This window comes from Phasianus colchicus, chromosome 3 (genome assembly GCF_987193195.1).
Source record: "Phasianus colchicus chromosome 3, bPhaCol1.hap1.1, whole genome shotgun sequence".
Classification (NCBI taxonomy): Eukaryota; Metazoa; Chordata; class Aves; order Galliformes; family Phasianidae; genus Phasianus; species Phasianus colchicus.
The window spans coordinates 35,243,489-35,257,061 of record NC_143438.1 but is presented as its reverse complement, the minus strand read 5'-3'; the positions used below and the strand labels follow the sequence as shown (position 1 = coordinate 35,257,061).

The 13,573-nt window shown below is 36.9% G+C and overlaps 1 protein-coding gene across 1 annotated transcript in view; it reads left to right on the top strand.

The window, feature by feature from the left end:
• LOC116226501 (dynein axonemal heavy chain 5-like) overlaps positions 1 to 13,573 on the top strand; it is a 147,499-nt gene that overhangs the window by 115,476 nt on the left and 18,450 nt on the right. Inside the window, exons 71-73 of the mRNA XM_090137272.1 lie at positions 1,894 to 2,015; positions 2,698 to 3,045; positions 6,023 to 6,211. Coding sequence (XP_089993398.1) covers positions 1,894 to 2,015; positions 2,698 to 3,045; positions 6,023 to 6,211 — 659 coding nt within the window. The remainder of the gene's footprint in view (positions 1 to 1,893; positions 2,016 to 2,697; positions 3,046 to 6,022; positions 6,212 to 13,573) is intronic.

Below are 13,573 nucleotides of genomic sequence, written 5' to 3'. Positions count from 1 at the left end.
TTCTTAGTCTCTAACCTATAGCTGTCCTACTGCTGACTGCCACTCTCTTACTCAAACTACGCTGCTATCTGCAAGTGTCATTTTTATATTTATAGGAGCAACTTACATGCTGCTAATTGTGTATGATTGGAAAGGGCTGTATTTGTACATGTCACTCTGAAAGTAACACCTCCTATTTTTTTCCATGGAAACTACAACAGATAAAAAAGCAAAATAATATTATTTGATAGAGCAAAATCTCAACTATAAAACACTATTTTTCAACATATTCAACACCATCAGAAGGTGGCTTGTATTTCATGTCTCTGTCACCACCACTACCTCACCATGTTCACATCATGTCCACTGTTTGATTTCCATAAACGTTCAGCAAGAGCTGATGAATGTCAATGGGTGCCGTTTTTTCTGCATGGAGGATTCAATGACACAACTTTACTTCACATGCACTTCCGTGTCAGTTGCCATTCTGTCAGACTGCCCCTCTGCTGCCATCTGTCACATGGCAACATTGGGGTGTTAGTGGGAAGGTTCAACCTCTACTGCCATACCACCAACATTCATCCCTGATATAGTGGCCCAACTTAATAAAATAGGAGGCATTACTTCCGAGGCAACCCTCATATATTGAACTCTAGCAGAATGAAATCCTCAATCCTAACACTTACTCTGTCTAGTAACTCCCTCATCTTTGACTGCGTAATGCATTAACTTGCCCTGCATTTATATGCATGTTAGCACTGATTTCAGTTAATGAAGTCAGTGGGGGCTGAAAATTTGTATCCAAGGTCAAATTTAATCCCTCAGTCATTTAAAACTCTTATTTCAGTATTCATCCTTTGCATATTAGTAAGGTTTTTTTCCAGAGCGTTTGATCAAAGTGAAAGGCATCCTCTTTCAGTGTACGTACTTCACTCTCAAGAGCAGTTAGTCAGTCTCTTGATAAAAATTTCTCATCTCTTTGTCTTCTCCTCCACCCTTTTTTATTCAGCGCTCAGCATATTTTTGATTGTGCTGTGACCCCTCCTTATCATTCAAATCATAAATCCTATCAAATGATAACGGCCTATAACTCCAAGAGGCAGTTTTATAATCCAGGCTATAGCCAATTTACAGCTTGCATTTAATAACAGAAATATGCCTGGGGTAACAATTTAAGTCAGGATGAAATATAAACAATTGTAGTTTTCTGATACTGTCCTGCTATGTTCATAGCATGCTGTGATAAGACGCTTAGTTTGATGAATTCCTATTAATTTTGGAGCTTTATTCTGATACATGTTGAAAATGTGTTTGCTTGAATAGTGTCCTACAGGATCTTTGTGAAGTAGGAAAGAAGCATAAGGGCTTTTATTTTATCATTGGAAGTACTATGACCTCAGTATTCTATTTACTGCACTAGAAATCCATCTTTTTAGACTTGTGTTAAGCTGGTTAGATGGAAATTATCATAAGAGGGAGTGAGGAACTCATGCTTGGTGTTGTATGGCTAATGAGAGGCTCGTTTTATGTGTAATTATTGAAACAGACTCTCGGATGTTCAGTGCTGCATTTCATTTTACATGTTAGGTGTCTTTTCTATTGTTTGCTGCTGAATAGTTATGTTTGTATTTCAGTTGTTACTGGTAGCATTTAGAATAAGTGTAAATTGTAATTCCTTCTGTGTGCCAGAATTTAATATAATTTGATCTATCGTCTTCTACCTGAACCAAATGTAGTTGGACATTGCCTGGCATGACCAGCTGAAAAGATTGTTGCTACAGAAGGGTTATTTGAAGCTATGTATAAGATGAAACTGTAAATTGGAGGAGTGAATCCTGTTTAACAGAAACTGGAATTATTGGTTCCATACTTTTTTTTTTGCTCATCTTTTACATTTTTATACTTACTTTCTAGGTGTGAAAGCTAGCTTGAAACGAACTTACTCTACTATCACTCAGGATCACCTAGAAGTGAGCAACATGCCACAGTGGAAACCTTTACTATATGCTGTAGCGTTTCTTCACACGACTGTTCAGGTTTCAAACCATATTTTGTATTCTTCTGTCATGAAGTCATGTTCATTTGTGAATGCACCTGTTAGTGAATGAAAAATATATTTAGATGTAAAGCCTTATTAGCAAATCAATACAAACATTGTGGTCCAAATGGCAGCCTGAAGTGTACTTGACTTTGAGTCATCTTCTTGGTGGAAATTTAGAATGTGCAAATATCAGACACTGCCCTATGATCCACACACTGCTAGCTGTATCTATAAATGATTAGGTAAGAAGCAGCTTTTGCTTCCTGCATCTCCACCATGCAGAGACTTCAGTGTTCTGAATGTACCCAGACTGAAAAAGAACCATAAAAAATTATTGTGGCCAATGTGGTTTGAACATCCTAAAACAGTACCTTCATTTCTGAAATTCAAAAATGACAGTTCTAGATTCACAGATGGACTACTTTAAAAAGGGGAATTCCTTCCTCTGTGAAAATGTTTATATTTCTCTTCTTTGTTTATCTGTCTCTACTGGTGGTGATAAATGAAGAAAAATATTTAACTACTAGGTAATTAATCAAGCATTTGGATTCGTGTGTGTATGTGAAGAATCATTTTTTAAAGTTAGTGGAATACTGCATATTTTGTATTCTTCTACGCTCAACATATTCTCCAAAGTTACAATCAGCCTTTTATCTTTAACTCTACCTGTCTTGCAGGAAAGAAGAAAGTTTGGTCCACTGGGCTGGAACATTCCTTATGAATTTAATCAGGCAGACTTCACAGCCAGTGTGCAATTTGTTCAGAATCATTTGGATGATATGGACATTAAGCGCGGAGTGAACTGGAGCTGTGTTCGCTACATGCTTGGAGAAGTACAGTACGGAGGCCGTGTAACTGATGACCTCGACAAAGCTCTGCTGAATACATTTGCGAGAGTGTGGTTTGGAGAGCATATGTTTAGTGACAAATTTTGTTTCTACAAAGATTACGTGATTCCAAAAGGGAAAACAGTTGAAGACTATCTCCAGTACATAGAGCAATTGCCAGTGATTGATACACCTGAGGTAAAACATTTTAAAGTATTAAAGAGAGTTTTTGTCAGAGAAATTATTTTGTGGAGCCAGGAATGTATAGGCAGTATTAACAGGCAGACCAGTGTGAGTGTAATTGTAGTTGGTGTCTATTATAGCTCTGCTAATTAGGAAGACAAAATAGGTAAAGCTTTCTTCAAGCACTCAGAAAAAAACCTCACATTCATGTGCTCTGATCCGCATAGGCAAGATAGTGAGTTCAACACAGGACTGTGAAGATGATGGACTGAAGCATCTTTCATATGAAGAAAGGCTGAGAAAGCTGGGACCCTTTAGCCTGGAGAAGAGAAGGCTCATGGGGGATCTTATCAATACATATAAATACCTATTGAAAGGGTATAAAGGAGAAGGAGTCAGACTCTTTTCAATAGTGTTGCTTTCAAATAGTGTTATTGTGCTCTTTGTATCTGTTGTAGTTTCCATGAAAAATAAATAGATTTTGCTTTCAGAGCGACCTACATACATGACCCAGTGTGTGTATACTGCAGTGGTCACATTAATTGCAGAACTGGGACATCTTGCTCTCTCTAACACAGCTACATGTGTTGCAGTTAGCTAAAATTGAAATGGAAGTGAATGTTATGAGTTTCTGTCTCATTGCTATTAAGTTGATAAATGCCTTTATGGGTAAGTTCTATTAAAATTAAATAGGCAGGATTGAATAGAAAAAACTGATTTTCTATTAGTGATAATGTGCTAGAAAGGAGGCTGAGAACAATCCATGCTCATAAAACAAACTTGAAAAGGTTTGAATCTCTGAAGGTAGTGATAGCAGATGCAAGGGCATCTATACTGACAGAGAGGCACCTTTTACCATTGACTTTTATGTAAATTGGATCAAGTCCAAGGATGCAAACATCTTTTTCTCCTATAGCTGTCACAGGTTAGGAGGAACATGACTACTATCTTCAGTCATTCCAAAATCTGTCAAAATTGCTCATGGAAACTTTTAACCTCTTAAGCTACTGGTCTTCTGTTCCACAAAGGATATTGTGCTAGTCAAAGCACAATAAAAAAAGCAGTGTATCTTTTATTTCCTCTCCTTTCTATTTTTGGTTGAAAAAGAAAGACTGAATAAGTCTGATTACAGCATCTTTGCTCTTTTGATGAAATTTCAACCTCTGATCTGAATAAACACTGACTTCTGAAGAGGGCTATTGAACTCAGAAATCCCTTTGAAAATGTCTTTGATTTCAGAGGGGTGTAGAGTATTAGCAATTGGGTTTGAATTTCATCAAGCTAAATAAAAACCAACCAATTGAAATGCAGAATCTAGCATCCCTTTTAAAATCAAAATTTCAAGATTTTGACTCACGAAAAATGAGAAACTCTGTTCCTTGATTAATTTACAGGACACTGGTCCATCCGTTGGTTTGCTACTCTGATTTCTCAATACCTCATGTGTCACTCTCATGCATACCTAGGACCAGAGGGTTTTCTGCTTTTAAGACCCCTTGGATTAGCACTGCAGCAAATTACATTCACTATAGCAGTGTTGTGTTTCTAACTTGGGCTATAGCATTGCCATAAAATCTGCTGGAACAAAACCAACCAAACAAAGCCTTATTCTGCGAGAGCAGAAGCAGAAAAGTGCGTATCTTCAACTGTGTGTATCATTGCATGCTGATAAAAAATGAGTGAAATAAAGTGCATTGATATTTTTGCTTTTTGTGTCTCTAAATCTACAGATTGAGGTACCGCTGTCTGTAAAATGTGTTAAATCCTGCCTGGATTTAAATCCTGGAAAATAATTATATGCTAGTTATGATCCCACTTTCTCTCTTGGGCAGCTTTAGGTCTGCACTGTGTTCTTTGTGCTGCTGTAAGGGTCAGTTCCACAGCTGGTGTAAATCAGTGCAGCTTTGCTAGCTTTGACACTGTTGCAGCCATTTCTATTCCTCTCCTCTGAGTTTTTAGATTTCTAAATATAAAAATACTGCACATGGCCCTTTACCCTCCATACTCAGAGTGTGTAAATATTTATCAGTAGGAATGTCTTTTTCGAAGATGCTAGTTCTAATATTATGTACAAAAACACAAAACATGAGAAGCACGTTGCTTGGCTTCGGTGCTTGGTTTAGGGGCAAGCTTCTTCATTGCTGGATCAGTGGCTCAGTTTGTTAGAGGTAATTAATAGCTATAATTCAGTGAGGGCTAGTGAAATAAGTCACAATCCAATTCCTCCTGGAGAAAAGCTGCAGTCAACTTGACAATTACAGACTACTGATATTTCAGCAGAGGTTTCTGAGAAAGCCATTATCATTCGAACAAAGGGCAGCTTTGCAGTAATTCTGTGCTAGCTCTATCTTAAATAAAATTATTCAATTTCAAAAGAAGTAGAAGTAAAGAATAGGAGAGTTAAACCAAAAATAGCTCAAAACATAAAATGTCCTAAATATTATCACCAGTCATAAAATCTCTAGGTCCTTAAACTGTGAGCTGTTTTCTATTCTCTGAGCTCCATGCTTTGTAAGCCTAAGAGACTGTGTGAAACAAAATGCATTAGAAATGGCACTTGGTCTGATTGATAGGGGCATCTACTTGACCTGATACAAAAGTAGTAGATCTACAGAGGGGAAAAGGTAGTGGAGAGGGGTCAGCATTTGCACATGGCACATTCCCAGCAAGCTCTAGTCTGATCCAGTGAAAAGGAATCAGTGTGTGCACAGCATGATCTAAACCCTGGTATATGGCGATAACCAGATAGTTCAAAACCACTCTCATCATCTGAACGAAAATGCTATTGTAGATTTAACCTACGTTAATGTTTCTGTATAATTTGTGCTCGCTTCTTTGCCAGTTAAATGGATGTATTTCCATTGATTCTCTATTATTTTATAGGGTTGTGGATTTTGTTCCTTGTTTATCAGTATCAGTGGGTTCTTTCACTGATAAAATTTAGAAGAAAAAATGCATTTTTCCCTTTTTTTTTTTTCCCTTTTACTTTAAGGTATTTGGTCTGCACCCTAATGCAGATATAACTTACCAAACCAACCTCGCAAATGAGACGCTGAATACAATAGTGAGCATCCAGCCCAAAGACAGCAGCAGTGGAGGAGGGGAGACCCGAGAAGCAGTGGTGCAGCGCCTTGCTGATGAGATGCTGGAGAAGTTACCTCCAGATTACAACCCCCATGAGGTATATGCTCTTTTGATGCAGATGTTTTGTGTATGTGTTTTATTGTGCTTCTTTCTTACATTTAAATGTCAAGCGTTTTAAAAAGCTCTTCAATTTATTCATAGCGTTCTAGAAGACTGTTTGGGTTGATCATCTAAATTATTCTTACATCAGATACTTACATTGTAAATAGCACAGTCTGCTGAATGAGCCACCTTGACACAGAACAGCTATCAAAAAGTTCTCTTCCCCCTCAGTAGATTAGAGGAAGATACCAGTGCTTTTACTTAGGGCATGTCCAATAGTCTTGGGATCTTGGCAGTATTTACAGTATTCTATTGTACAATTCATGTTACATTTAATATGTCTTCTATAAATAGCTATAATTCGGCTTAGAACTTCTCTTTTCCTCCCCCTCCTGGCAAACTATTTAAATTCACAACTTTTCTTTTGTGAGTTTATCTAGCATCTTTCCCGATATAGTTATTTTTCCAGCCATTCATGCTTGTATATCCCTTTTCTCTCACATGCCTATTGAGTGATTCCCAGTGGGAGCATATTCATCATTTATTTATAGAACTTGTTTCAGGATGAAGTCAGCTTTCTAGTTTTCCTGTTGTTGTTCAGAAGCAGATAAGAAAATAAATAACTACGATAAATAGCAAATAAAATTAAACAAGTATATAATTATTATTAGCGACTATTGATTTAATACTTTTTATAATTAGCACCTTGGATCTATGCCTATAGTCTACACCTTGGATTGTTCTCCATCCTTTTCTCTTTTCCTTCACATCAGATTTAAGTGGATTCACTGAACTAATGTCAAGTTTTATTTAGTTCCTTAGAATTTTATTCTCAGTTTGGAATAGCATTTGAATGTTGAATATGTGTGTAGCTTATATAGTTCTGCCGTATTTGTAATATGGATATTAAGCTATTTTTTACAAGGTATTTCCCGAATCCTCCAAATAGTGATTTCTTTTTTCCTTTGCTTCTCTTGAAGAATTTGTAATACTTTAGAAGTTGTTTAGAATGTACAATTTGCTTGAAATTGTGATCAGAGGATATTCTTGTCTTCATATTCTATGCTTTGGAAATTTGTGCAGAGTGTTTTAATATTGTAAAATGCACCATGCTTGTTTCATCCAAAATTTGCTTCTAAGTTGTTTGAACAAATGACTGTTTTTGTCTCGCATTTATTCTGTTTAATTGTGGCCTCGTTCACTCTCATTAAATCCTTGGTTTCATTCACTCAGGTTGTCCATACAAAGTGTGCATAGAATTGGCCTTCCTTTTTCTGTCACTTCCTCACAAATCTTAGCTTTGCAGTCAACCAGCGTTGGAGTCATGGATGGTAGTGAAAGACACAAAGCCTGGAGGGGTTTTTTTTGAAGTTCAGCCCTTCACTCTTAACTTGTCTCTCTTTTGGTACCCTATCTGGGTACAATACATACTTTCCCATGTGAATGTATTAAAAAATAACCACTAATTATTTTCAGTGCCATTTCATCATCCAGTAATAAGACAAACTATTATCTTTCTTTCATGACCTGCCAGGTGTACATTCAAGATTTTATTTTCTCATAAGCAATCATCTCTATAATGATTATCACAATTAAATAGTTCTTTGCTTCTGTATTCCTTCTCTGACATTTCTAATCTTCCAGGAAACCTCTTGCTTCAATTTGCTGAGAGATTTTCTCTTGATTCAAGTAATGAGATTCACATTGTATCAGATCAGCCAATATTAGTTATTAATACTCTTAAATTATGTCCCCCAAGCCTTTCTCACATTTCTTCTAACAAGCATAGTCAGAAGATGTCCAGTTGGATCTGCTTTTTCCCTCTGTCTTTCTTGTAAAGGTATTCTGAACTCAAGGGGCAATTTTGTTTCATTATCTTATTAATAAATGTAGATGCTACCTCTTCCTGGTGATTTCTAGTTTTCTCAGACTCTGCACCTCTTGATATGTGAACTGCACTTCTCTTTGATTAATCACATCTCTGTATTTGCACACTGTTTCTTCACATTGCTGATGGATGACACAGAACTTTTCCACCATCCAAAAATAATAGTTTCTCTATCATGGTGGTAATGCCTTTGCTCTAAGTATCTACAGAATATTACTGGTCATTAGCTTCAAGTTTATTTTGACAGTAATGTGTTCTTCTGTACATCTTTTTGGTTGAGTCAGCGGCAATGCAGCTTTAGATTCTGCCTCTTCAGTGTTATGAATTTTGTAATACTTCTTTTGCAGTTGCTGGTTCTTCAAAATTTCCTTTTTTTCCCTTAACTAAAAGATTTACCTTTTTTGTCATTCTTTTTATCTTAAAACTACTTTGGGTCTTCAATAATGCTTTCTTTGTCAGAAGGGAATTTGCCTTTTCTCCCGCTAGTCCCCAGTATGCATTAGTATATGGTGCTGGAGTGTGGCCATTTTTAAAGATCAAACGTTCTCATCTGAAGTTAAGTTCTATTGTTCTGGAACTTCGTAGAAAGAGTGGAGAGGACAGGAGTAAGCTGTAAATAAAGCTGCATTTGTAAGTGTCAGCTTGCATAAACTGATAAAAAGAGAATACATAGAATCAAAGAATCAAATCATAGAATGGCCTGGGTTGAAAAGGACCACAATGATCATCTGGTCTCAACCCCTGTGCAGTGCGCAGGGTCGCCAACCACCAGACCAGGCTGGCCAGAGCCACATCCAGCCTGGCCTTGAATGCCTCCAGGGATGGGGCATCCACAGCCTCCTTGGGCAACCTGTTCCAGTGTGTCACCACCCTCTGTGTGAAAAACTTCATCTAATAAACCTAAACCTCCCCTGTCTCAGTTTAAAACCACTCCCCCTTGTCCTATCACTATCCACCCTTGTAAACAGCTGTTTCCTCTCCTGTTTATATGTTCCCTACAAGTACTGAAAGGCCACAATAAGGTCTCCCTGATGCCTTCTCTTCTCCAAGCTAAACAAAATACCAAGATACTACATAGAATAGAATACCAAAATTAAAAAAAGAATGTTCTCTAACATACAGCCAATAATTTTGTTAGTCAGAGCAGAAGGGAAGGGAGAGATTTCAAATGTTCTTTGAGGGAAGAAGCTACAGATTTTAGCAGAACCTGGAATATAATAAGTGAAGGAGAAAAGTGAAATTATGCTCACAAGTATAAGAAGTTAAATGAATGATGCAGTTTCTTTCTGTGATATTTGAAAAAAAGAGATTGAGACAAATTCTGTTGTTTGTCAGTTTAAGTCAACATTTGGCCATTCAGGACATTACTACCTACTAAATCAGTTTAACAATCCTGAAACAAATAAAAATGATCTACTAAATGCTAAGAGACTGAGGGAATGTGTCAAAAAGAGTTCTTACGCACGCCTCATTGGATAAAAGCAGCAAAGGAAAAACATTTAGTAGTCCTAACAGTGCCATTTGGTTTCTTTTAGCAGAATATTGAGTTCCAGAAAGGCCATTATGTGGTAATCTTCCAAAATCTTGTTATAGATATACTGTCAATGCAGAAAAGAAGTGAGGAAATGAAAGAATTAGGAAACAAATGAAAGTAAGTAAAAGCAATTTCTCTTTAGAGAAAGTGGTAGGTGCCTCTGCAGTCTATGTCCAGTTCTTGTGACTCCTGTAAGAAAGTGTAGAGTTCATTTGTTTGGAGTGAAAGCCCCAACGTTGTAGGTTAGTGATGGATGGTAGTGAAGCCAATTGTCTGCTGACACTGAGAGCTGGATGTACCTTCTCTTGATACAGTGTGAAATACAGGCTGCCACACCAGGGCTTTCATTTCCCAAGTATTAGCCTTTGATGTGCATGACATTTGGAGTTTCTTTTGTTATATTCTTGTAGTGATTCCTCTCCACAATCTCACTACTGACCAAATGTCAGCTCAAAAGCCTATAAACAAGTCACTTTTGCATGCTTTATCAGACTCCAATACGACCCATGTGAAGCTAAAGCAAAATAAACCTTCCACCTGACCTAAAACTGTCTTCTCTTTTCAAAGGCAACTGTTTTCTCATTCCAAAGGCAGAGGCAGGATGAAGTTTCTGCTTTCATAACTATTTTTGCATCTGGATTTTGCTTCTTAGAGAGATCAGTGCTAAAATTATTAGGTCTGATCAATCCATGCAAGTGAAGATGGATGCAAGAGTAAGCATCAGCCTGTCACACGCAGAAATTTATAAGGAAAGCATTTTCTTGAAGCTTTGAAAAGCAGCTTACTAGGGAATAGACATGGAGACATTCCAGAGATACTGCACTTTATTGGCTTTTAACCCCAGTAACAATGTTTTCTTCCTTAAATGTTTTCATAGTCATCATTTTACCTTACCCTCCACTAAGGCTAAGACTACATTAGGAACTACTGTATGGCAGCTGGAGTTCATCTGAGGATCCCAGCCTGCATTAAGTGTTTTACTTGGGAGTTTGCTTTGGTCTGACTCTTGTCTGGGTCTTACCATTGGCTGAACTACATCAGACTCACTGATAGCATATCTTTTGGGTTAATTTAATTTGAAGTCAATCCAGTTTGTATGCCTGGGATCTACTTATCAGTGAAGTACTTTGGCTAAAACAACAAAAATAAACAAATGCAGTACGTTCCTCATCTGAACTAAGGTACCTTTGATTTAGTTACCAGCCCTCTCAGGTACAGTGGTCATCTGACACAGTATGCAGTGGCAAAGGAGTTGGTAACCTGAGGTCAGATACAAAATGTGCATAGAGAAGGCTCATACAGTAGAAATATGCTCTGCAAAATCTTACAGGGCGAACTATTAAGACTATGATTTTATTTCCTTCTTTCTTTATATCACCTCAGTTTTATGTTAGCTGACAGCTGATTTCATGTTGAGAAGGAGATGTAAGTGGGCTTTATGGAATTAGTATATTAATCTCAGAAAGGCTATTTTGGTTACTGAGTTTTGTCTTGAAGTTTTTTTTCTGTCAGTCAGGATCTGTCTCTTTATGTCATAATAAATACAGCACTGGCAGTAACTCATCTGATTGCTTGATAAGAATCCTAATACAAAATAGTCAATCATACCTCCAAGCTGGTATTTAAAACTAATCTTACCAGCAAGATTTCCAAGAAAAGCACTATCTTACACCTAGTAAATCTCAGTGCAGATCAAGACTGATTTGTACGCAACAGGGTCATAAGTATGTCATTATTTCAGTTTTTATATCTAGTTATGCTTAGTGCTCCAGGCTGAGTGCTGTGAATTTATCTAGGATGGATTAAAAATTTTTTGCATTATTGGGTCATTCCATTTTTCAAAACATTGCAGGTATTTTTAGGTACATTAAAAAAATCAGATGTTTTTGTTTTTCCCTGAGAATTCATTAGTTAAACTGTGCTGTTATCAATATAGTAATATATTAGAATGCTTATTTGATCTTCTCTTTGTAATTTCTTAAATTACTGCATTTTGAAAAATAATACCTTTAACAGGTTGTTTTATACAGTTTTCCTTCAGACAGGAAAAGTTTCTATTCTAAATTATGCCCCAAACAAACACACACTTTGCAGGCTAGAAGAAGTTTATTTCTTATTTAAAGCACAGAATTGTACTTTGTATAATCCCACTCTTATTAGTGTTATGCAGTAGAGATCTTCTAAATATTTCAGAAAAAAAAAAATCAAACTTTTTTTTTGGTGTGTGAGTGTGATAAATTTGTCTGTGAAACTGTCAGGAAGCAGCTTTCCCTGAATTTTGTCTGAAAAAATTGGTAAAGCTAGTTATATAAACTATCCTCCCAAAAGTTTATTGTCCCTAGTCTAGTCTCATGATAGCTGATTTTAGGATTTTTTTTTTAGGAAGAAATACATTAACCCAGTCACTAAAATGAACTGTCAGACTGCAAAGCATTAGTATAATTGGCTGGCAACTACTTCTTGGACATTTTGTCTGACAAACTCATGGGACTTTGTGATTAAAATATAATGAATAGCCTTGCTGATAACTGTCTCCCAAGGAGAATAGCATACAAAGTTAAAAATGTATTTTCTTTGGCTTAAGGTTGAAACTTGCAGAATGGAAACTGTCAAAGCATTTACTCATTTATACTAGCAGTTATAACTACTCAACTACTGCATTATATTTATCCTGCAGAGATTTGCTACTTGGTATAATAATAAGGTACGCTCCAATAGTGTTTCCTATGAGTATTTCACATAGATATATGACTGTATCTGGGAAAATACAAAGCAAAATCCAGAGGACTTACGACCGAATTTTGTGGTATCTATTTGGCTGCAGTAGAATTCCAATTATATTCTGTTCTTTCAAAGTAATAAACTTTCTTTCTTCGTCATCTTTTGTTAGTAAGCTCAAAATAAGCTCAGCAAGTCCAGACAGCAGGTCAATGCCTTTCGGAAAGATGAGTTACAACAGGGGGGAAAACACTTGAGAGTCTTACAGTCAAGAATTCTCTAAAAAACATTATGCTGTATGACCTGTAGAAGACGTGATTTAGAATCACTGAATCACAGAATCATTTGAGTTGGAAGGGACCTTTATAACCCTGCAATGACAAGAGGCACCTACAGCTAGGTCAGAGTGCTCAGAGCCTGGACCTGACTTTGAGTGTCTCCAAAGATGAGGCTTCCACCACCTCTCTAGCAGGCTGTGCCAGTACTTCACTACCCTTCTTGTAAAAAAATTCTTCCTTATGCCCAATCTAAATCTCCCCTCTTTTAGTTTGAGACAATTTCCCTTTATCCAATCACAAAAGACCTTGCTAAAGAGTGTGTCCCCTTCTTTCCTGTAACTCCCCTTTAGATGCTGAGAGGCTGCTATCTGGTCTATCTGAAGCCTTCTCCAGGATGAACAGCCCCAGCTCTCTCAGCCTGTCCTCATTGTGGAGATTTTCTGGCTTTTGCTACTTTTTCTGTGATATGTCTTTAGGTAACATAGACAATTCAATGTTGAGAATATTCTCTGAACACAGTGTGATACCGTAATCCTTGAAAATTAAGAAGGCCAGAAGCTTCTACCTACAAAATGGTGCACATACTGCACTAGTTTTTATATTGTTCTGTTTTTATATATCACTCTGTAGCATTATTTCAACCCAGCAGGGCAAGTAGAGCTGAGAAAGCTCACCTATAGCATTATTTGGAAACACAAAATTATCAGTAAAACACCCATTTGTGATTTTCTTTTTTAAAGATCTAAGATCTAAGACTCTGTGGCCTAGCAAGGACTGAAGGAACTGCTGTGTTCCTTCCAAAAGAAGGAACTTTCCTTCATTAGATTGATGGAGCATCTCCTTTTGGTAAGCTGATGAGTCAGGTTGTGCTAAATCTTACTGCTGGCACATGCCTTGCCTGGCCATCTGTTACATAAAGAATTATTTTTTCTTGAATTA